This window comes from Hetaerina americana, unplaced genomic scaffold (assembly GCF_022747635.1).
Source record: "Hetaerina americana unplaced genomic scaffold, ioHetAmer1.1.p SCAF_23, whole genome shotgun sequence".
Classification (NCBI taxonomy): Eukaryota; Metazoa; Arthropoda; class Insecta; order Odonata; family Calopterygidae; genus Hetaerina; species Hetaerina americana.
Window position 1 is genome coordinate 4,179,515 of NW_027286797.1, and position 23,132 is coordinate 4,202,646.

At 35.7% G+C, this 23,132-nt stretch overlaps 1 protein-coding gene across 2 annotated transcripts; it reads right to left on the reverse strand.

Annotated features, from left to right (window-relative positions):
• Positions 1-4,271: 4,271 nt before the first annotated feature.
• On the reverse strand, positions 4,272-12,238 carry LOC139689378 (probable cytochrome P450 CYP44). 2 transcript variants are annotated; one of them, XM_071586458.1, is made up of 11 exons: positions 11,945-12,238; positions 10,961-11,059; positions 10,607-10,844; positions 8,991-9,219; positions 5,939-6,129; positions 5,496-5,694; positions 5,221-5,392; positions 4,968-5,134; positions 4,819-4,897; positions 4,579-4,735; positions 4,272-4,498 (listed from the first exon to the last, which is right to left on the reverse strand). In XM_071586458.1, exons 3-11 carry the CDS (start codon positions 10,800-10,802, stop codon positions 4,344-4,346), a joined length of 1,545 nt encoding a protein of 514 aa, XP_071442559.1. In that variant the 5' UTR covers positions 10,803-10,844; positions 10,961-11,059; positions 11,945-12,238; the 3' UTR covers positions 4,272-4,343. The 2 variants fall into 2 exon arrangements, with proteins under 2 accessions (XP_071442559.1, XP_071442558.1); XM_071586457.1 differs by lacking the exon at positions 10,961-11,059.
• Between the last annotated feature and the right edge of the window lie 10,894 nt (positions 12,239-23,132).

A 23,132-nucleotide genomic window follows, 5' to 3' on the forward strand; every position in this document is an offset into this window, starting at 1 on the left:
TTATACAGAATTATTAATTATTTCCGGAAAGCATTAAGAATTTAGAATTAAATTCAGTATTTAGATGGTTGAGTCGCCTTTCTTTGTAACTATACAATGTGTCTGTGACTCACCTGAGGCCTTATTTTCAACAATCAAGAGAAATTGAATATTTCTAGCTCTTCATAAACAAAAGCAGTCTAGAATTTTCTTAGTAAATGTTTATGTGGTATCATTGTGGTGGCTAATAGTGGAGGCAGTCAGCATCGAAATTCATTTGCTTTGTTAAGGATTATATGGGTATTTTAGTAGAATTTTTTAGGGAAAGAAGGAAGTGCCCTCAGGATGGGAACCAAAACCAGTCCTATTCTTCAATTGCTTTTTCTCTTTCAGAATATGAGGTTTTGATTCCAGTTACTTTTAGGGCATTATGATATCAAATAATGCACTGCAATTTAATAATTTGTTGGATGGATTTGGACTTCATGATGTTAAAGTTATTTATTGTTACACGTCAGATATTACAGAAAGCACTGATAAAAGATGTTTAAAGATTTAATTCCTTGATTTTGATCATATTATACAAGAACACTACATACAGGTTTAGGGTCTGATTATTTTCTTAAGGTGACATCTTTAGGTAGCATATTCCAAGCTGCCTTCCATTTTTGCATTCGATAAAGGGCCTTACTTCATAGAATAAGTTTGCTTAAGAAGGAAAATTTCCAAAAGACTTTTAAAATTCTTTATATTGTGTCATTTGTTGAAAATCAGCTTCATCAGGTATGGAAGAGAAATAAAAATGTTTATATTTTTACTGATGTTACTAATGAAAGTACAGCTTTCACTGTCAGTAGTGTGCAGACATCGTAAACAGTCATGCATCACAGTAGAACTTTTGCCTTTAAAAAAAATCTCCCAAGGTGCCATCTAATTGGTTAGTCTAGGGGTACTAAGTCATGCTAGCTGACATGAATGTCATTTGTCAAATTTGTGTAGCATGGCTATAATATGTTGGAGCAATGGTCCCTGAAGAATTCAGCTCCTTGGTCTGCCCTTACAAGGTAATGCTTTGATCAATCAAATATTATTTTTTATTCAATAATGTTACTTTGGTGCTGAAAAATCATTATTTAAGGCGAGGCGCAAGGCAATCATGTTTGGGAATCACAAAATGAGTAACAGACTTGATTATAACTTAAACAAACTACTGCCGCTAATAGAAGTGATGTTCAGTTGCATAAAAATTAATTCAAATATTTTATGTATTTCCCATTTAAACAAAGCGTTTATTTCTTCAATAAAACACTGTAACATGTTAATGTATTTGTTGTCTTGTTTTGCAAATTTGTGCAGGACTGATTAATATTTTTACCTCATGGCTTTTAACTGTGTTCTCTGTCCTATTAAAATGAAACAAGTAAGTTAAAACTTTTGCTGCACTTGATTCAAATGGATATGAATGATTCTAAACATGTAATTCCTTTTCTCTAAATACCCTTTGTGATAAATCAGTAAATTGAGTAATTTGCTTTGCATTAGTCATTAATTTTGAAGTATACAGTATATAAAGTATACTGTATAGGTTGAAAATCCTATTTTGTGTACAAATACGTGTCATGAACCTTTTTATTCATTTAGCATATTTTTGTGTGAAACACTTACTGACAAAGTAATATATATTTATTGTTCTTATGCTTATTTTCAATAAGTACTCCAGTGATTATCAATAAATTTTTATAACAATTATTCTCATTGTTTGTAAAATTTTAGATAATATTTACCCAAGCCTAAATAAGATATCTTTTGGTGGTATGAATTTTGTGCACATAAACATCCATATACACACTCGCATATTGATATGTGTGTATATATGTATATATATACTCATTTATATAGAAACAGGTATAAGGAAAAGGGATAGGAACACACACAAAGGACAAACACAGAAGAGGTGGGGAAGGCAGAATCAAGCAGATCATGAATGCGAAAATATTTCCTAGACCGGGATATGAACTCCGGATCTTTCCACTTGCCGGCGGGAGGCCCTTAACCACTTGAGCTATCCAGGAAACTTAATTTATGCCGAATTCTGCGATGCTTAATGCAACCGAGTGCCCCAATTCTTTGGCCAAGAGATGGCATTAGGGAGCTGTTTCACACACCAAAGGAGAAATAGAAAACACAAGAAGAGGGGATAATAGTATAGCAATCATACAACATCATAAAGGATAAGAACAGTGCGTTTCGTGGCGTGTATTATGTATTTTGTAAGAAAGTCTCATGGATAAGAATATGAATTCAAATGAAGGAGTTAGATGATTTTAGCCTACAAAAAATTAAAAAAGGCAAATTCCGAAAGTTTTGATGGCAATATATTCCTCTGTTGGAAAGACGAAACAGGAGAGGATGAGAAGGCTGAATGGAAGGAAAAATATGTGTGGGGTATAAATGGTCAAGAAAAAGAGAAAATTCAATCCTTTATTCATATAATGTTCGATTCCCATGCTAATAATTTCATTCATATTTGAATAGATAACACAATTGTGCATAGTTGAAATTCAGGTATTCAGGAAGTTCTCTCGGGTTTCCCACCGGGTCAGCGTGGTGTGCACCGACGTTTCGACGGCTAACTCTGCCATCGTCTTCAGGGTGAAGTGACTTCACCCTGAAGATGATGGCAGAGTTAGCCGTCGAAACGTCGGTGCACACCACGCTGACCCGGTGGGAAACCCGAGAGAACTTCCTGAATACAATACGCCGGGAAAAACTGAGATCCTTCATGAAATTCAGGTTTCAATAAAAATAGTTCTTGGGCGTAGTTTAAACAATCAAATGGTGTTTGGTGTGGGTCTGCAATCCTTGGTCGGAGAAAAGTGTAGGGGTCACTTCCATTAGGTGGATATTGGCCAAAATCTAAGAAATTCTTATAGTCTAAAAAATAAAATTATAGTCTATAAAAATAAAATTTCCCGCTGCTCAGGTTAGCTTTTGAGATATTTCTACACAAATACTACTACTTGTGCACATTCAAAAAATGGCTAATGTCACTTGTTCAGGTGACCTTAAAACATTTATGTCAGTGAAATCCTTAAGTTGAATTTTTTTGTGAAAACAATAATTTCTCCTGTACTACAAATGGAGAAAGTAAAAATAATGCACAAGCTATAATATGGTGACTTTATGTTCCTAATGGCAACCAGCCGGTAAAAAAAATCTGCTTAGCTAGCTGGTAGGTATGAACTCATTTTGAAAAGCATCGAATGTGCCATTTTAGAGCATTAAAGTAAAAATAGCTTCAAATTCGTGTAGGTTAATATGCTAGTAATGACTTAACAATGAAAATTGAAATACTTATATTGGGAACATGACTATCTTCTTACTTTGGTATTAATTAATTCTATGTCGCAACTAAGACTACAACTACAAAAGGTCACCAACACTAATTGGTCCTTTTAAGTCACAAAATAACCTCTATTTATATATTATCAAGCTGATCATCGACCTGAATATAAAATGAGCGTGGCAAAATGTATTTATTATGTTTTCTGTAAATTCACATAAGAAATAAATGAAAGAACTGAGTTCACATTCTGCTCTCAAAATAACTGAACAATACCTACCCACCTTCAGCAAAAGATGTAGTGTGGTTTCAAATTACCTTTTAGGCACTTGGATCAAAAAATTAAATGGCTCAACCTTATTTGATATTCTGTTGTAGAATTCCATACCTTTCTATTATTTGAGCTAAGAGGCAGCTATATTGTAAAATAACAAATGTTAAAGCTTATTCTTATTTTCTACTAATGAAAAACAAGGCTGAGGAATTAGTTATGAAAACAGTCTTCAGCGAAATTCCTTGATCATTAGTAATTAAAAATGTAATTAATTGTATTAGGGTTTTGAATAATATTAGTGGCAGCCTAGTGTGAGACAGTAAATGGTGAAAGGCATCTGGAATTTCAATCCATCCAATGGTCTGGTCCCGTGCTAAGCTCATCAGAAAAAATATTGGTGATAAAAAGAAATTTATATAACTTGTGGATTATCTGAAATCCATGGTGAATTTCTCAAGATTTTTTAAATTAACAACTAACTCATGGCTACCTATCACATGAAACAATTTATACTACTGATCCCATTTAAACTGGTAATTCCTGCATAGAATTTAGAGTAATGCATTTGTAACTCTTCACCTTCATAAGTCTATTTACCTATCCAAGCTGGAGCATATCATGAATGCCCGGAGATGGGAATTTGGTGATAGATAATAAAAATGCTTATTTGGGATTGCTCAAGTCTTTGTCTCAAAATATATTGGATAAAATGAATTTTGGTTCAAGTTAACAAGTGTCAAATCTTTTTCACCTTCCATTAAACTTCACAGTTATTGGCCGGTCAGGAAAGAGCAGTGTGTTGAAGACTTGTCCCAGCTCATCTTCTGGATTGCAAACTAATTCAAATTTTTGTAGCATCCTTGCAAGGCCAACATACAAAGATTGAAGAGCAAATCTTCTACCTGAAGAAATTGAAAGGAGTTATCAAACTTGGCACACTATTTACTTCATAGTCATTGCAAAGCAAATGTATAAGACTTACCAACACACATGCGTGTACCATGGCCAAACGGAGTTAAAATGAAGGCATTTTCCGTTGCATCATTTCCTCTCATCCATCTCTCGGGGTGAAATTTGTTTGCATTAGGAAAATACTTTTCCGAGCGAAGTTGACTGGAGTGGTTTAAATCGATGACTGTCTGAAATGTTATTTCATAGTTTATATCATCATTTGGTTCCTAAATACTGTTATATCATAAAGTAAATAATGCTCCTTAGTTACCCCAGCTGGTATCAAATATCCTGCCAGTACCATATCTCTCTGTATTATTCTTGACACTTCAGTACCAAGTGGAAACATTCTGTAATTGGAATATTACTTTCAATTTCAGGTATAAAATGTTCAATTTCATTGTAGTCATGCAAGCTTACCGAAAGGTTTCCTTGACTGATGCCTTGAGATATGATAGCTGATTTAACACTTCCACAGTGATTGGGCCTTCTCTAGGGACAAATTTGTCAATTTCTTCATGTAATTTTTTTTGAATATGTGGGTGTTTTGCTATGCAATATGCATTATATTGCATACTAGATGGGACCTATTCAACAAAAGTAAAACAAGTTAACACCAAGATATTTGGATTCTCTTTATATTAACAACTTAATTATGTGAATAGGCTATTACAGTTGAAAGACCCTCGGATATGAGAGAGTGGCACATGAATGCGATGTCTTTATTATTCAACTCCTTTGATATAAAATATGCCATCAAATTGTATCTATCCTTATTCAATTGTTTGGATTCTGCCAATGCTTTAATTTCAAGGATAGTGTCCCTGATATGTTTCCCAGCAGCCCTGAAACACCAAACTATGTGGTTAGCAATCACAGTCGGTCAGGATGCTCATTTTGCAAGTTAGTATTAATTTGTTGAGGGAATTATATTCTAATTCGAATTACTTGTGAAAATAATCCTCAGCCGCCACCAGTTTTTTCCATGTCCTTGTAGGGATGTATTTATACAGAGGAGTGGCTACTTTTAAGATAGCATTATAGTAAAAAATTTCTCTGTTAGAGTCAATCCACTTCTGCGCATTAACCTCTGTTTCTCCACCATTTAAGCATCCTAATCTTTTTTCAAACAGAATTTCTCCAGCATCTGAAATTCAATAGTTGGTTTTACAACAATAAGCATGAACCTATGTTTCTGATGTACACAAATTTTATTCTGTATATAATTCATTATAATGTACACATTTAAGGAAGTGAAAATACAAGTTAATTTGCTATTATAATTTTGTGTAAAGCCTGTAAACTATTATATTTTTTACTCTAAATGAAAACATAGGTAATGTATCCAATACATGTATAACATGAATTAAACCCTGTGCTTAAAAACTTACTCTCCAAAAACCATTTTGAAGCCACATTATGAAGATCTTTAACATGACCCTCATTCGTGCGATCCTGCAGTAGCCGATTGATGAAGTGAATGCTGATTTCATCAACGTGGGGCAGATAATGCTGAACCTCTCTTGGCTTAAGCATGATTTGTTGAACAGCACTCCGCATCTCATACCAGTCATCTCCATTTCTTAAAAGTCCAAAAGTTAATTAGATTTTCCTCCCAATCTTACACTTATTTCCTTTATTGTGAAGTTATGTACCAGGTTTATGCACATTGAAGTTTTAACTGAGGAAAGAAGGACTTTGAAAAATTGGGATATCACCTTGAGGCAGGTAATATTTTGGTTACTTCCAACAAGTAGTGTTAGTTTTTTTTATTCAGTGGCAGTATGTTTAACAAATATTGTTATAGATGGAGCTCACGGAGATGTCATGTGAGCTCCATCTATAACAATATTTGTTAAAAATGCTGCCACTAAATAAAAAAAAACTACCATTACTAGTTAGAAGTAACCAAAATATTACCTACCTAAAGGTGATATCCCAATTTTTGAAGGAGCTTACATGGCATCTCTGTCGGGGATCGAGATAGTGTGGTGGCTTCCCACCCTGGGGGCCCAGGTTCAAATCTCGGAGGTGACATTTTTCAGTGGTCTCCCGATTGCTACTTGAGGTGCTCTGTGGAGAGCAATTTGAGTGAGCACACCGTCTGTCAGATGGGATGTTAAGCTGCGGACCCCTTGGCACCTTTCGTTAAGAGCAGGCTAATGCTGATGCTGGGTTTCTCTCCATCCTTTCCTGTCCATCCCCTATGGCGCTAATGACCTCAGCTGTCGGTCGCCTCCCCTAAATACTACTACTATGATAGAAGCAGTATTCTCTTTGTGCAGTTTCTTGACTTAATATGTGTTTCTAAAGGAAAATGTTGTCACATTCCTAATGTGAATCATCTAAAGTATTAGTTTTCAAAATGTAACTCAGGAGACACCTTTCAGGCTGAACCCATACATTCCAATTTCAGTAATTGTTGTTCAGAATGCCATTAATAGCTTAAATGAGCAAACCTAACTACAAGATTGAAAGGAAAAAAGTACAGTTACTTCAGCAGGAAGACATGATAAAATTTAGAAATAATTGAAATTTCTTAGAAAGTAAAATAAATGGCTTATTATGGAAACAAGTTTCTAAAACACTATGCTGAGTTTCTTTTAACTAAAAATGAGTGAACTCACCACAAAGGAAGCCAACCTATCTTTTAATAACACTAGATTCACTAAAGCTTCCAATAAGACTAAAGAATTATGAATCATAAATGAAACAGGCTGGAAACTGTAGAACTCTCCATTGTTTCCATAATAACAGAGGCAATCTTATTACATATGGATGTACTGCTTCCTACAAAATTAATGAGACTTTTTTAAACATAGACATACCCAGGGCCAACACTACTGCAAGGACAAAATTAAATATCATATTTCTTTATACCTATATCCACATGATGAAAGAAACGTAGGCTCTACCTTGTGCTCAGAAGTTAAGTAACAATTCTACACCTGGCATAGATAGTACACCAGGAACGCTGCTGTTAGACTACTGAAGCTACATTAGACAGCCTTCTGTTTTCTAACTTAATAAATCCCTCCTTCTGGAAGTTTTCCTAACTTGCTTAAAACAAGTAAAGTTTTACCCATTTACAAAATAAGGGAGCTTATCATGACATTGAAAATTACAGACCAATTTAACTTTTATTAAAACTCTCCATATGTTTTAACCAATTTTTATCAACTGACTACCAGTATATCTACATGAATTCAATATTATATTTAAATGGGTATACTAAAAAAGGAGATCACTTTGAAACCATACAGTTTTCTTCACTTCTTTGCGCAGTTACCACAAAGGAATGATTTATTTTTTTATTTCTCTAGTGCATTTGACATGTTAATAATAACATTATCATACAAAGATGCCAAAAGTTACATAGGTGAATTCTGTTTCATCCCTCACTTATTGAATAGATTAAAGAGAGTTGAAATTATTCTGGATGACAAAAAATATATATTAAAACCCCACAAATTTTAAACGGGCTCCTTAAGGGTCAATGTACCAGTAGTGCCACTTCTGTTACTACTGTCTGCAAATGATTTACATTTGCCATGTACCAACAGAAAGTCAAATCTGTCTGTATTTACTGATGATGCTAATTTCATTATTTCTGATAAGTTACCTTCATCACCCTACTCTTTCATCAAACTAAAAACTTATTGGATTATGTTAAAGTTGGTATGAGGATAATAAGTTAAAGCATGATCCAAACTCAAAATCTAATGTTTAATCAAATCAACTCATGTGCCTAATCTGTCAATAAACAATACTCCTATTGAACTCACATTAAATGCCAAATTTTTGGACATGCACTTGCAGCACACTGGGTACCAGGCCAATCCATGTGACTAATTTCTGCACCAAGTTATACTCGATGAGTCTTCTTTAATATACTGTATCAATAGACACTTAAAAAAGCAGTTTATCACTCCAAAAAACCAGAGCTTCCTATGGATTTGCTTTTTGTGGGGATCATCAGAAAGTATGACAGATTTTTTTAATTCAAAAAAAGGTCATCAGAAGTATGATGATATGATGTCCCCAATAGCACCTATTATTATCATAATGTAGGTTACAGCCTGTGCTGCCAATAAGTACTCCAAGTGTAGCTACCTAAACAGCCTACATAGCCATGAGTGGAGCCCACCTGTTCTTTGGATGAGCAGACAAGTTATACACCAATGCACAAGTATACCACAAAAAATGGCCACTATAGTATATTGAGCATTCTTCGAACCAATATAAACAGACATCATTGCAACATAACTATAATAGAGACCCACCATGGTATGAATATCGTAATGAGATACAATATCATTATGCCTCTGTCATAGTGGTCCCAAATACCCACATGTTAGTTAAGCGATACTTTTTTGCAGGATAACCTATAAAAGTCTGCTACACATTGATAGCAATTTTTAAATCTCATTAAATAACACTTACAAGTTTCCAAGGCCCACGGAATGATTTTTCTTCAGGCGATATATTCGAGAACCTTCCTGAATAGGAGGAACAACAGGCATTTTTCCAGCTGAATGTAAAACTGTCTTTACATCTTCTAAATCAAATATATGTAGTACTTCTTGCCCAGCCCAATTTTGGCGAAAAATAGGTCCATATTTTCTGTTCATGTCTTTCAAGGCTTCATGGTATTTAGTTATTTCATATGTGCCTAAATATATAAGGGAGGCAATTTGCATCATATTATTTTTAAGGTATAATGCCTTACTTTTTAATAAAAAACTTGGTCATCAGAAACAGATGGGAAAACATTTTAAAATGCTGGATTAAGAATTAAATTCACAAACACTATTTACAATATTAAAGTGATCATTCTTAGATAATGCATCATTATTTCCCAAATTGGTTTGTCCCATAGTAAATATTAGGGCATGGAAACTATCATTTATAAGGTTACTGCAAATTCAGATGCTCAGGTAAGTTGCACCCCACCCCTTTATACATCATAAAGATGTGACTAAAAATAAAATTATATTATTAAAACATATTTTAAATATTTATCCTTTCACTTTCTACTCAGCAAAATATCTTCAACTACTACAATTCTGCAATCAGAGTATGTCATATCACTTGAGCCTCGATATGATTATGTACATCTCCTTAAACACTCTCACGCACATTCTCGCTGAGATGATAACAGTACCTTGACCTCCCACCTTCGGTGCTAGATACTGAAGCAAAGGGTTGTGATGAACTATTGCTGATACAGGCAGAAAAATATTCTAAGCCCATGTAATTTTAACAAAGAAAATACACCTATACCAGTATTTTAGCTGCCATGGCGACTACCTACACGGAGGATGTATGTTATTTTTAAAAACCAGGCGATGGAGAAAAAACCCATCGCAAAGCACAGACCATGTTTTAAGTGAATCATGAGAATTACCGGTAGGCAGGGCCGACTCTACTACTCAGGGGACTGCAAGTGGAGCAGATCAGATGCGTGTAAGGAAGGCACTTGCATTACTGAATTAACATGTTATAAGTAACAACATATATATGTAAGTTAGATTTTTGTTGTGCTGATGATCAGAAAGTGCTTAAGCTGAATGAAATCATCTTGGAGAGCAGTCTCTTCCAGAAGCATAGTCTTTTCTACCTTTAGCATTGCCTTAAATTTTAGCACACAGATGGATACAGCAAAGCAGTTGGGTAGAATTTGGAATAACTTTTCAAAAGATTTCATTATTTTTCTATTCTCACAGTAAAGGCAACCATCAATGATGGCTTGTTATGCCTAAGGTCTCAATATGCTTTTTGATATTGATTTCCACACTTTTAATTAAGAAGCGAGATACTTCAATTCTAGTGGCAGACAAATATAAATGGGCAATTACATTTTGACAGCCAACTCTGTCTGCTGAACACATATTACTTCTGGGAAGAGATAATTATTCAAATGGCAGTGACTTTTAAGTAAAAATTTCTTTTAGATTAGAAATCTTTTTGCATGATGCCAAAATAGCTAGAGGTAGGTACTTTACATATGATGTAGGAGTAACCTATTCATTTTTTTAATCTTGGGAAAAGATACTGACCATTGCGGTAAAGGTAAGATGTCCCAAATATCGGAATGCTCGTTGGGCCTGGAACTTGGTGGTAAGGCTTGATTTTTTCACAGTCATTCTCAATGACACCTTCTCGTAATGCCAAATTTGTTGACCTACATCCTCTATTGGCAACATTAAAAATGGATGGTAATGAGCAAAACTTTTTTGCTGATTGCATGGCCATGTTTCACTTATGATGTATTGCAAAAGTAATTTCACTACTTCTCTGAAAAAAAGTTTAAAATCATCAAAATATGATAATGAATGAATTTTTACTTCAAGTGATTTAGAATCCTCAGGAGGAAGTGCCAACATAGATGAAAACACAAGCTGTGTGCCTACATAGCTACAGAGGCTGTTGAAGGCAATTCCACAGCTCTGTAGCCAGCTACATAGTCTCTGTAGCTGCTTACACTCTGAGGGCTTTTATCCAACTAGCAACTCCAGAGTTAGGGAGTTAAAGGAGGCATCATGGTTTTGGGAAGCACCAAGACCATGAACCAAAAAAGATGCATTAAAAATAAGCCCAATGTCAGCATACTATAAAAATAAGGGGTGACTTAACATATTTATTAAATGAAATCAACAGAAAAACCTACACATGAAACATTTTTTCAGAGAAAAAAAGCACATTTGGTTTTGATGGAAGCATTTTTTGCCAAAATTATCAACTGATCACTTCAATTACCTGTTTGTACTGAAAGAAAGTTCACTGTCATGAAAGAATTGTTTTTTGTTTTTTCAAAGGCATAATACAGGGAAATGAAACAAGTATTAAAATTTCTTTCAACAGACTGATTGAGGCTTAAATAATTCTAAATGGGGTTTCATTGGTGAACATTTGCATTGTCTTCTTTGTTGCTCAAGGATAATTATATATATATTTTATAAAATGACAAACATTAAACAATCTTAAATTAGATACCAACTGGATGCCTTATTCACCCTCCGGAAGGTAACTTATTATTATGACATCCTCCCCCTCCTCCTCAAAGACTTCCACAAGGGATACCCCTCTACACAGCTTGTATAGCTACCCACACAGCCAGTGTAAGCTATTGGAACACTTTGTGTGCACAATTGTACTAAGGATAATAAGTTTCATACAGCACAAATAAGCGAGTGTTATGATACATAGACTGAAAAAATCATCAAATTTATGAACAACTGACACTGACTTCAAGCTTGGCATTACCCCTGCTATTTAGAAACTTACTTTAATCCATTAACTTTTATTTAACCCAACAAATTATTTATATGCATATGAGATAATTAGATTACCAAAAGAATTTAATAAAGCTCAAAAAAGTGAATTGAATAACTTACTTTGAGCAAATCTTTCATGAATAAGCAACTTCTTAGATGTGCAGTGATGAATATCAAACAACTGACTGATATATCATGCACATGCAACCAATAATGCCCAGCAAACATACTTCACAGAAACCAGTCTATCACATTGGATGTGAGTTCTCTTATCAGCGAACTTTGACCCTAGCTTCACCAAGCTTTCTTAAGAAATTAGTTTTTCTTGACGTAGTGAGGATGGCCTCTGACATTATTTATCTTGATGGCCCCGATTTAATCTTCCTTAGATGAGGTGAGATCACGCATGTAATAACAATTTCCTGCAGTCATGGCTTTCATAGATAGTCATTCATAGAAAGGCAAAGAGCTACACCCCTTACTCGTACAGCCCCACACAAAAACATTTAAATAAAAATGCCATTACTTTTTTCCTCACAAAAATTCTTACAATATGATGAAAGATACATTTTTTAAGCAACAAGCCAAAACAAAGTGATTTGAAATTCATCTTCTGGCAAGAAAATAAACTTATCATACACCATGCCTGGAATATTTTGGTTACCATGTGGACTCAACAGTGGCATAACAGTTTTTAAAACCATCATTTTTTTTCAGGAACCACCAAGGAATTAGCATCTGCTTTTGAAATTATCATTAGCATTCACTAAGTTACAGACCTTGAGTTCAAACTTGCCATGAGGTTGATGGATTAGGGGTGTCAGAACTGCAATTCATTTAACAATGAACATAACCCTACAACACACATACAGCCTGTGCTGCCAGTAGTAGTATTTAGGGTAGGTGACCCACTGCTAAGGTCATTTGCACCATAGGGGATGGACAGGAAAGGATGAAGGGTGGAGAGAAACCCGGCGTCGGCATTAGCATACTCTTACGAAATGTGCCAAGGGGTCCGCAGCTTAACGTCCCATCTGACAGATGGTGTGCTCACTCAAATTGCTCTCCGCAAAGCACCTCAAGTAGGGATCAAGATAGCTCTGAAAAATATTCAATACCGCCGGGATTTGAACCGGGGCCCTCTGGGTGGGAAGCCAGTACGTTAGCCCCCGTACTATCTTGAGCCTCCCTGTGCTGCTATTTGGTACACCTTGGGTAAGTGGATAAACTGGCTGTGTGTGCGCCAACATAGACTGTAAATCCTTTCTATTTATCTATCTAAGAACTTATTGGAAATTAAACTTTTTGCACAAACCCTCCTTTAAACACTTATAATACCTGAGAGCAAGGAGTCAAAAAGGCCAGCCATTATCACTAGTAGCATACTGACCGATATATTAATGTATATTCCTACCTATAGTTAAAATATAAAGGCTCACATTAGGTAAAATAATGTGGGACTTTACCAGCCTAAATATTTATTAGAGATTCAGAGAAATAAAAACAAACTGCTATACCGCCTGAGATACTAATGATGCCAAAAGGCACTTATTGAGCATGAAGACATAAAGAAGATATGGAAGGGATACATTGAGGAACTATACCAAAGACCCAAACCACTTGAAGATGGCTTCATTGCAGAAGAAACTTTGATAGAAGAGGGTAAACAGGGCCCAGAGATCGGAGATGTGAACTTGACAGAGATGTGAAAGACCTGAAGAACAGTAATGCAACAGGGGTTGACAAAGTAAATGGAGAAATATTCAAGGTACTTGGGGTCACAGCGATTAATACTCTCTTTGGAATACTCTAAGATAGTTATGACAGTAGAAAACTACCATAGGACTTCAAGTAAGGTGCGTTGACTGCAATACCAAAGAAACCAAGAACAGATGAATGTGAAGAACACAGACCATTGAGCCAGATATCTCAAACATAAAACATTTACTTGGATAACTAAATGAAGAATAGAAGGAATGAAGAAAACCAATTTGGATCAGGAAAAATGAAGAGCAAGACAGCCAATACTCAGCGAAAGAGTACTGGCCGCAAAAATGACACACATAAACAAGCCTTTATTGCTTTTGTGGACTTGGAACATGCCCTCTACAAGGTCGAATGAAACAAGATGTTAGAAGTAATGGACTACAACAACAGAAGATAATCTATCTAGAAGAATCAGGTAATAACCATGAAAATGAAAAATGGGAGGGAAATAGAACCCAAAATAAACGAAGTGTTAGAAAAGGGTGTAATCTATCGCCAGCACTATTCAATATATGTCTAGAAGAGGCAATAAAAGAAGCACAGGAATGGACTAGGTATTTTGAGAATATAATATGAGAATTTAAAAGAAGAAAAATAAAATCCTTTTGTTCCTATGAGAGAAGCTGAAGTCGGATATCACATTTCAATGAGTGAAACTAAAGCAAGAAGAACCCTTCATCTTCCTGGGCAGCAGGATAACTTGGGATAGAGGAAGTACGGATTACATCAAGCGAAAAAGAGCTCACGCTAAGATGGTATTCATGAAGAATAGGTCTATTGACCATGATCAAAGAATCTTAAGATGCAAAACTAGATTTAAGGTTTTCCTGAAACAACATTTCAAATGTCTAATTGATTCTGTTATTGATGAAGCTTGCAAAGGATCTGATATCCGTTTGAAGTATGCAAATATATTCTTTATCTAGGGTGACAAATGCGTAAGAAATAAAGAGTAAAAGATACTTTAAGCCATAACATCACACAAAAAACATTGTTAAAAAATTTCCACAAGTTATGCAAAGATATGCCTTGCCTTGTTTCAAATTTTACTCTTCAGAGGATGCAACACTTGGATTGGAAAAATGATCATTAGCCTTATGTGGACCAAAGTGTAGACAAACCAAGGAAGTTCCATTAGATGCTCCTATCAGAGTTCAAAGGATAAGATTATATCATGCATCACCCAGCTTATAACAAGCATTCCAAATTTGATGATGGAAATCTCTAATTAATGGTTTCCGGCGTGACTTTATGGAATCGATTCATCTTGGAAATGAAATATAATAACTCGCCCACGTCGCCCACTTACGTCTGCTCGATACCTGGGCTAATGAGGGTAAAAAACCCCTTCTTTTCCCCCCCAACACTCTCCCTTGACCTCAAGATATGTAAAAGGCGTTGCATTTCGTTATGAACCATTTAAAACCCACCCACATTCCTCCGCCATTAAGAGGAGTGCTCCCCATAGGGGGTCTCCTCCCGCTTCCTAACCTTCCCTCCAACCATCATTCCCCACTTCCCTCCCCCACCTTCTCACCTCCCCGCCCCCCACCGAAATGTTGTATATATAGATGAATGTTTGTAGAGTTGTTACCTGAAGATGACGTTGAAGATTGAAACCCGGGTCGTATCACAATAAAAATTCTGTGGAATCACAAAGTTATTATTTTTCATTTCCAAGGAAATCTCTAAGTCGACGATGAGATAGGCTGGAATAAGTAAATAAGTAATTTATAATTTCTTGGATGAGATAATTATTTCACTTTCATATCTAGTTATGAGTAGTCATGAGTTCTCATTCATCATCTTTATTTTTTTAGCACTTGTGTATTGAAAAAATCAAGGAATTCATTTTCCTGGCATGAGGAATTCATTTCATACAAATAGGTTGAGCAATGTAAGAAAATACAGTCTAGTCTGTTCTAGAGAGTGGACAATCAATTCCCAATCAAAGGAATCAGGCTCATGACATAAAAAACTTCCTGAAAATAATACCATCTAGGCATATCAATATTAGAGATCAATGCTTTTCAGTTTCAGGAATAAATAGAAATTAGTTCACTTATTATATTCTTTGGTTGGAAGAAGTATATCATTCGCTGACAAAATGAATCAATGGTTTACTTTGATTGAATGCATGAGAACCAACCATGCATGAAAGGTATGTCAGAAGTTCCTCATTCTAGTTATTTTGAAAAAAATATATGTAAAGTCAAAGGCTGATAATTCAAAGAAATGCTCAGTTGTTTAAAATGTTGATAACTTTTAAAATTAGGTCAGTGAAAGATGTCACCACATTAGCACCAGAACAAAAGGTTGGCTATCAAAACTTTTGTTTTTTATTGACACTAAGGAAATGAAAAATAGCAGCAATATACTTCAGTGTCCTTAAAACACTATACCTCTTTCATTGACGCTAGAATGGAATACCTGCCGTTTTACTGACAAATAATTGCATCGCTTGCAGTTTGCACTTTCATGAAACGGTGTACACTACTTTCAAACTTGTTACGAAGAGGTCAAAAATCTTGCATTCTCTTTTAAATGACTTTCACATTCAGAGTCCACAAAGTCTCCCACCTGAGTGCTCATATTTATTTCCCTGCTGATTATTAAAGGTGCCCTTGTCATAAGGCACAAATTTTTTACAAAAAAATAATTCATCGGAAATTCAAAATAATTTTATTGACATGGTAATTCAAAATAAAAAAATAACCATTTCCAAGACAAGAGGTGCAACATAGACACAACAGATATTCAATACTTTGATTTTCACAAATTCATTGAGGGATCGGGATGGTGTGGTGGCTCACATACAGGCTTCCCACCAAATGGGCCCTCACATAAATCCTGGAGACAACAAATATTTTTCAGTGGTATCCCTCTCCTTACTTCAGTTGCTTTGTGGAGAGCACTTGAGTGAGTAAGCTGTCCGTCAGATGGGACGTTAAACTGCGGATGCCTGTTGACAAGAGTAGGCTAATGCCGATGCCAGGTTTCTTTCCACCCTTCATCCTTTCCCATCCATCCCTAATGGCGCAAATGATCTTAACTGTTGGTCCCTTCCAATAATAACTACTTCTACTACTACAAAATCATTGCAGGAGCTCTGCGTTCTGAATCATTATTTGTGTACCTCTTCTCTTTCTCCTACGATTGAATCTCACAGGTATATTGTTAGTCTACCCATGGGATTGTAGTAAATGTGTGTGTGTATATACATACATACATATATGTTATATATATATATATACATATATATATATATATACATATATATATATATATATATATATATATATATATATACATATATATATATATATATATATATATATATATATATATATATATATATATATATATATATATATATATATATATATATATATATATATATATATAATGTATAACACTTAGCACTAGTGGACACAGACAAAAACACAGAAACACACAAAAAAAAGGACTCACTATTTTTCGAATTTTCAGTGGTCGTTGCCACCTTTATCAAGGAAGAGAGTTCTGTCCCTCTCTTCCTTGATAAAGGTGGCAACGACCACCGAAAATTCGAAAAATAGTGAGTCCTTTTTTTTGTGTGTTTCTGTGTTTTTGTCTGTGTCCACTAGTGCTAAGTGTTATACATTATTATTCACGTCCGTGAGACTTTCAAAAAGTGTTATATATATATATATATATATATATATATATATATATATAATATATACACATACATATACAAATATACATACATACATACATATATATCACTTGGCGGATGAGATGATTACAAAGATGGATGAGCAGAGAAAATGGAAGAATGTAAATACAGAGTTAGGCAAAATGAAGTACAAAGAATTAAACAATAAATTGAGGCGGGCAACAAATAAAGCAAAAGAAGCATGGTGGAAGATGCAGTGCAAGGATATGGAAAGTCTGCAGAGGAAGGGTGAAATCGGTGCGCTGTACAGCAAAGTTAAATCTTTATCGGGAAGTAAGAAAGGGAGATCAACGATAGCAGTTAGAGACAAGACGGGTAAGGTAATAGCTGACACAGGAAAGATCCAAGAGAGATGGAAGGAGTATATAGAAGATCTGTATAGTAAAGAACTTCGACCAACAAAGTTAGACATAGAAGTAAAAGGAACATGACGTAAGGGAAGATAGCTTAGGTCCAGGCATACTCGATGATGAGATAGAAAGGGCATTTAGGGAGATGAACCTAAATAAGGCCATGGGGGTGGATAACATTCACGCGGAACTATTGAAATGTTTAGGAAAATTTGGGAGGAAGAGGCTATATGGGCTCATTCGTAGTATTTATGAGGAAGGAATCTGGCCGGAAGACTTTGTGAGATCAGTTTTAGTTCCTATTCCGACAAAGGTAAAGGCTACATCATGTGAGGACTACAGGACACTAAGTTTGATATCCCACGCAGCTTAAGTTGTTCTCAGGATCATAAACAAAAGAATAGAGAGTGGGGCAAATGTTTACTTAGGGGATGATCAGTTTGGGTTTAGGAAGGGGAGAGGTACGCATGATGCCATTGCAGTAATGAGAATATTAATCGAAAGGAGTATAGAATACAACCAGGAGGTATTTGCTTGTTTTGTAGATTTCGAAAAAGCGTTTCATAGAGTGAATTGGGAAAAACTAATCAGTATATTGCAGAAAATAGGAATAGATTGGAGGCTAATCCGCAACCTGTACATGACTCAGACTGCAAAGGTGCGAGTGGGGAACGGGGAGTCCAGTTGGGCAGTGTTAGGAAGAGGTTGCCCATTATCACCGTTGCTCTGCAACCTGTATGCAGAGGAAATTATTAAATAGGCATGGGAAGAACTCGAGGTAGGAATGAAGGTGGGCGGGGAATTCGTAAAATCAGTTAGGTTTGCTGATGACCAAGCTTTAGTTTGTCAGTCAGCCAAGGGGTTGCAAGCATTGCTGAGGGAATTGGAAATTCAGTGCGATAGGTATGGGATGAAAATCAATATTAATAAAACAAAGGTTATGCGATTTTCTAGGAAGAAAAAGGCTAAGCTAAACATTAAAATAGGAGGGCAAAAGCTGGAGCAGGTAGAACAGTTTACATATCTCGGAAGTGTTTTGGACCAACACGGTCAAAGGAGTAGGGACGTAAGGAGAAGAATTGTGCTAGGCAAAGAGGCTTTCACAAGGAGGAAGGAGTTGATGAGAGGGACGTCGATTAAGGATATTAAGAAAAGACTCTTAATAACTTTGATAGGGAGCGTAGCTATGTAAGGTGTGGAAACATGGTCATTGAAGCAGGAGGATAGACGTAGACTGGAGGCTTTTGAAATGTGGGTTTAGAGAAGAATGGAGATGGTGACATGGACCGAGAAGAAAACAAATGAGGAAGTACTTGATATGGTGGGCAAAGAGAGGGGTTTGTTGAGTGAAATCCTATGGATGCAGGAAAAGTGGATGAAGGGGGTATTGACAGGCAGTGGGATGTTGAAGGCTGTAATTGAGGGAAGAATGTTAGGCAAATGAGGAAAGGGAAGGAACAGGATAGGGATTTTGGACAGGATGAAGGGTGAAAGAAATTACTCGGAGTTAAAGAGGGACCTTATGTAGAGTAGGATGTTGGGTTTTGCTAGGAGTCAGAAAATATTTATTTAGGAGCTCTGTCCATCCAAAAACCTACCTTAACCGGTAGATTATCTTATAATAATAACACTTAGCACTAGTGGGCACAGACAAAAACACACAGAAATTCACAAAAAAGAGACTCACTATTTTTCACATTTTCGGTGGTCGTATCCACCTTTATCAAGGAAGAGAGGGACAGAACTGAAGGCAATACGAGGGCTGCAGCGATGGATGGAAGGGGAAGGTGGTGAGAGAATTCGGAAGGGAAGGGTTTGGAGGGGCAGCGTTAGAAGGGTGGGGAAAATTTGGTGGGGCAAAGGTGATGGGGGTGGAGGGGGGATGAAAATATGTTAGGAGCAGGGTAATTAATGCCTAATATTGATTCCTGGCCAATTCCAGGACTCCAAGAGCCAGATGAAGGATTGCTCTAATGTTTTGAGTTTCAGTGGAGGATCAGAGGGTGGGAGGGGTGCTAAAATGGATACACTATAGCATTTATCAAAGGGAGTGTGGTGTTCGGAAGCCTGTTTGGGAATAGGGAGCCTGGTGGCCCTGATTGATATGCTCCCAATCCCCAGAGGCAGTATGCATGAGGCCCGGTGGTTGTTAATTCTAATATTAAGGGATATGGTACACTGTCCAATATAATAGGCAGGGCAAACTTGGTACACTACATTGCTAGATGTGCAAGTAGAGGAGGGAATTGGTGGGAGAGTTAAAAAGCGGGTGGGAGAGAGTTAAAAAGCAGGTGGGAGAGAGTTAAAAAGTGGGTGGGAGAGGGATGGGATTTTGGTTTTGAAAATAGGGCATGTTTTGCATCTAGGTTTATTGTATGGTATGGGAGTGGTTTTGGGACGGGGCGGGGATTCAAAGAGAGGATTGATTGATTTGAGAAGGGTCAGATAGGTTGGCGGGGCATTTGAAAGAAACAGAGGGACATTTGGGAAAAAGGTTGGCAATGGTGTTATGATTTTTGAGGATAGGGTAGAGATTCTAAGCCCGGGAAGTAAGTGGTGCAAATTGAAAGAGGGTGGGGTTCCGCGGCGGAGGAAGGTTTGGGAGTGTTGGCATGTTTTCTGATTCTCGGACCCTCTCTCAATTTGCACCACATACTTCCCGGGCTTAGAATCTCTACGATCAATCCTAAAAGACCTCTACTCTATCCTCAAAAATTCATTCATTACAGATATTCATGCTTGCTCAGTCCACAATCTTTCTTAGGAATAAATGAAGAACTTTACCCTTAAACACTCTTATTTCTTTTATTTGCATATTTATGAAAATGTTTACGTTCAGAGTTCAGGAAAACATGGACTCTGGAATATGTGAAGTGAAAAATGAATGATGCAATTAACCCAAAAACACTGATCAAAAATTTAAATCTCTAAATTATAACTCAAAGAGCATGTTTATGGAGTCTAAGCCAAGGTATTTGAGCAAACACAGTAGGTCATATGCTAAACCTTACAACAATTTTAATTTAAAATTATACAGTTTAATAGCCTGTATATTTCTAAATACACAATGAAAACAAAGTCAAGGAAATATTAATTTCAAGTTTTTAATAGGCATTTATTTTATTCATAAAGGGTACCCAAAGTAAAAAAAAAATATTTAGCCTGTTTTCCCATTTTATTTTAAAATGGTACAAATTAATGATAATTATCCCCAACCCACAACAGATACATAATTTAACAAAATTTATGGGGAGTATACATAATCTTGAGTTGAAAACACCCTATTTTTTCCCAACACATAATTCACAACCAATTTAAGGTATGTAATGGAAACAGACATTATTGACAACATATATATTATTAAGAAAAATAAGTAAATCCATGCATATAAAAAATATGGACATGATACCTTTCACATCACTGAAGCCAGAATGACTATGGTGGAATGACATTTTGAGTATTTCACAATCAACTGTATGCCTACATGCATATCTAGTTTTATTACACATTAAGTGAGCAAAATGAGATAAAAGTACTCTATAAGAGGATATTGTACGAAAATAATGTTTTTTTCATGCCATGCCATAGAATCTCTCCACTGTTCCAGTTTTTATCTTATTCAGGGTGCTGCATGGCATTGGATGATAAAAAATAGAGTATTGGACCCTGGTAATGAAAATGAAACAGAACACCTGTGTGCAAGAAATATTTTGACTGACATATAGCTGGACTATAGCTCTATGGAGCACCATTATCACTTGGTGCACATATTTGGCGTAGCAGGTAGAAGGTGAAAGAGAATCCCTGTCTCTCATATGAGGTAGGAAATGAGTGAGATCAGCATGTCATAGAAATCCTTGAAAGTGACTATCATCCAGGACAAGAATGACACTTGGGAGTATTTATAAATGACATGGCATTAAAAAAAATGTGTACATATAAAATATTTTATAACCAGCCACAGTAATCAACCCAAAGAATGGTTCGAATGAAATCTTCTCGGGTCTTCCACCAGGTTTGTCTCCCCATTGCTGCTGACATTTTGAAAACTGATTCTATCATTGTCTTCAGGACTTCTGAATTCAGAAAACCTGAGGATGATGACTCGGTCAATTTTCGAAATGTCTGCAGCAACGGAGACACCAACCCAGTGGAAGACCCCAGAGGATTTCACTCAACAGATATACCAGGAAAGGACAAGATCTTAGCTCAAAAAATGATTTGATAGGTGAGAATAGAGCTAATCAAGCTTGAATGTAGCCAGGGTTTACTAGAAGAACCACCTGGATTTGAACCAGAAGTCATCTTGAGGGTAAAAAATAAACTTCACACTTCCACAATAAAGTATTGTGGAAGTGTAAAGTTTCTTTTTTACCCTCATCATGAAGGAATTCCACAAAGTTAAACCTGAAACTGTTATGTTTGAAGTCATCTAGTTAGTTGTCACTCCAATCAAATACCTTGCACACTACTTCTTCCTCATTACAATCATCTTTGTAAAATGGCCATCAAATTGTACTGGATTAATCATGTGCATCACTAAATTTGAGAATAAACAATAGAAATTCCCACCACACCTGGAGAGCTTAAGTTATTTTCAATGTTTTAATGATTTGCTAGGTTTTAATGATGCACACAGAAAATGTTCATTACCTGTAACAGCAGTGAATCCAGCAAATCTGATTTAGTTTCCCCAGAGTTTTTAGGTAAATTTTTAGTTTTCCTGGATAATGTTTTACGCAAATTCAGTTAACTTTTAAGTAAAAGTCCCAAGAAAAATACAAATAATGCAAATATTAAAATTGCACCACTGATTACTTTTCACATCGCAACACACTGATTACAATGAAACCACTGAAAGCTAGCAATGAAGGAATAACACTGCTTGCTTGTTATGATGTGAAATATACACTCTAAATAAAAAAAATAAATTTTGAAAAAAATAGGTTTTCAGCACAGAATATTATGGCAAACACACCAATGGAAAAATATGGACAGTAAAATGAAATAGCTTAATCACAAGTGCTACTAACTAGTGACTAATTACAGGCATTAATGATGATGTGATTTCTAGTAATTATTTTGCATTACTGAATTCATTCTTTACAAGAGTTTTGCCCAAAAAAGAAAAAAAAATCATGGAATAGCCCAAACTAAGTATTTTCATATTAGAAAGCAATGCAAATTGTACTTTTTAAGCAAAATTGTTGAATTTTAAACTATTAATCAGCCTTAAACCCATCAGCTCCAAAAAGATTCTTTGGTAGAGCGTGAGTCTTGGAAATGAATATTAGTGATAGTTTTGTAATTTACAATTAAACTGAATCAACAAGATTTCATGTAAATGGCAACCATTGAGATAAAAATATTTAGAAAGGGCTGGAAATTGATTAACAAAATCCATAAGGAGTACTAAATCTTGAATATGTATAGAAATTATGTTTACTTCTCAAGTCTAGATTCACATAAAGAT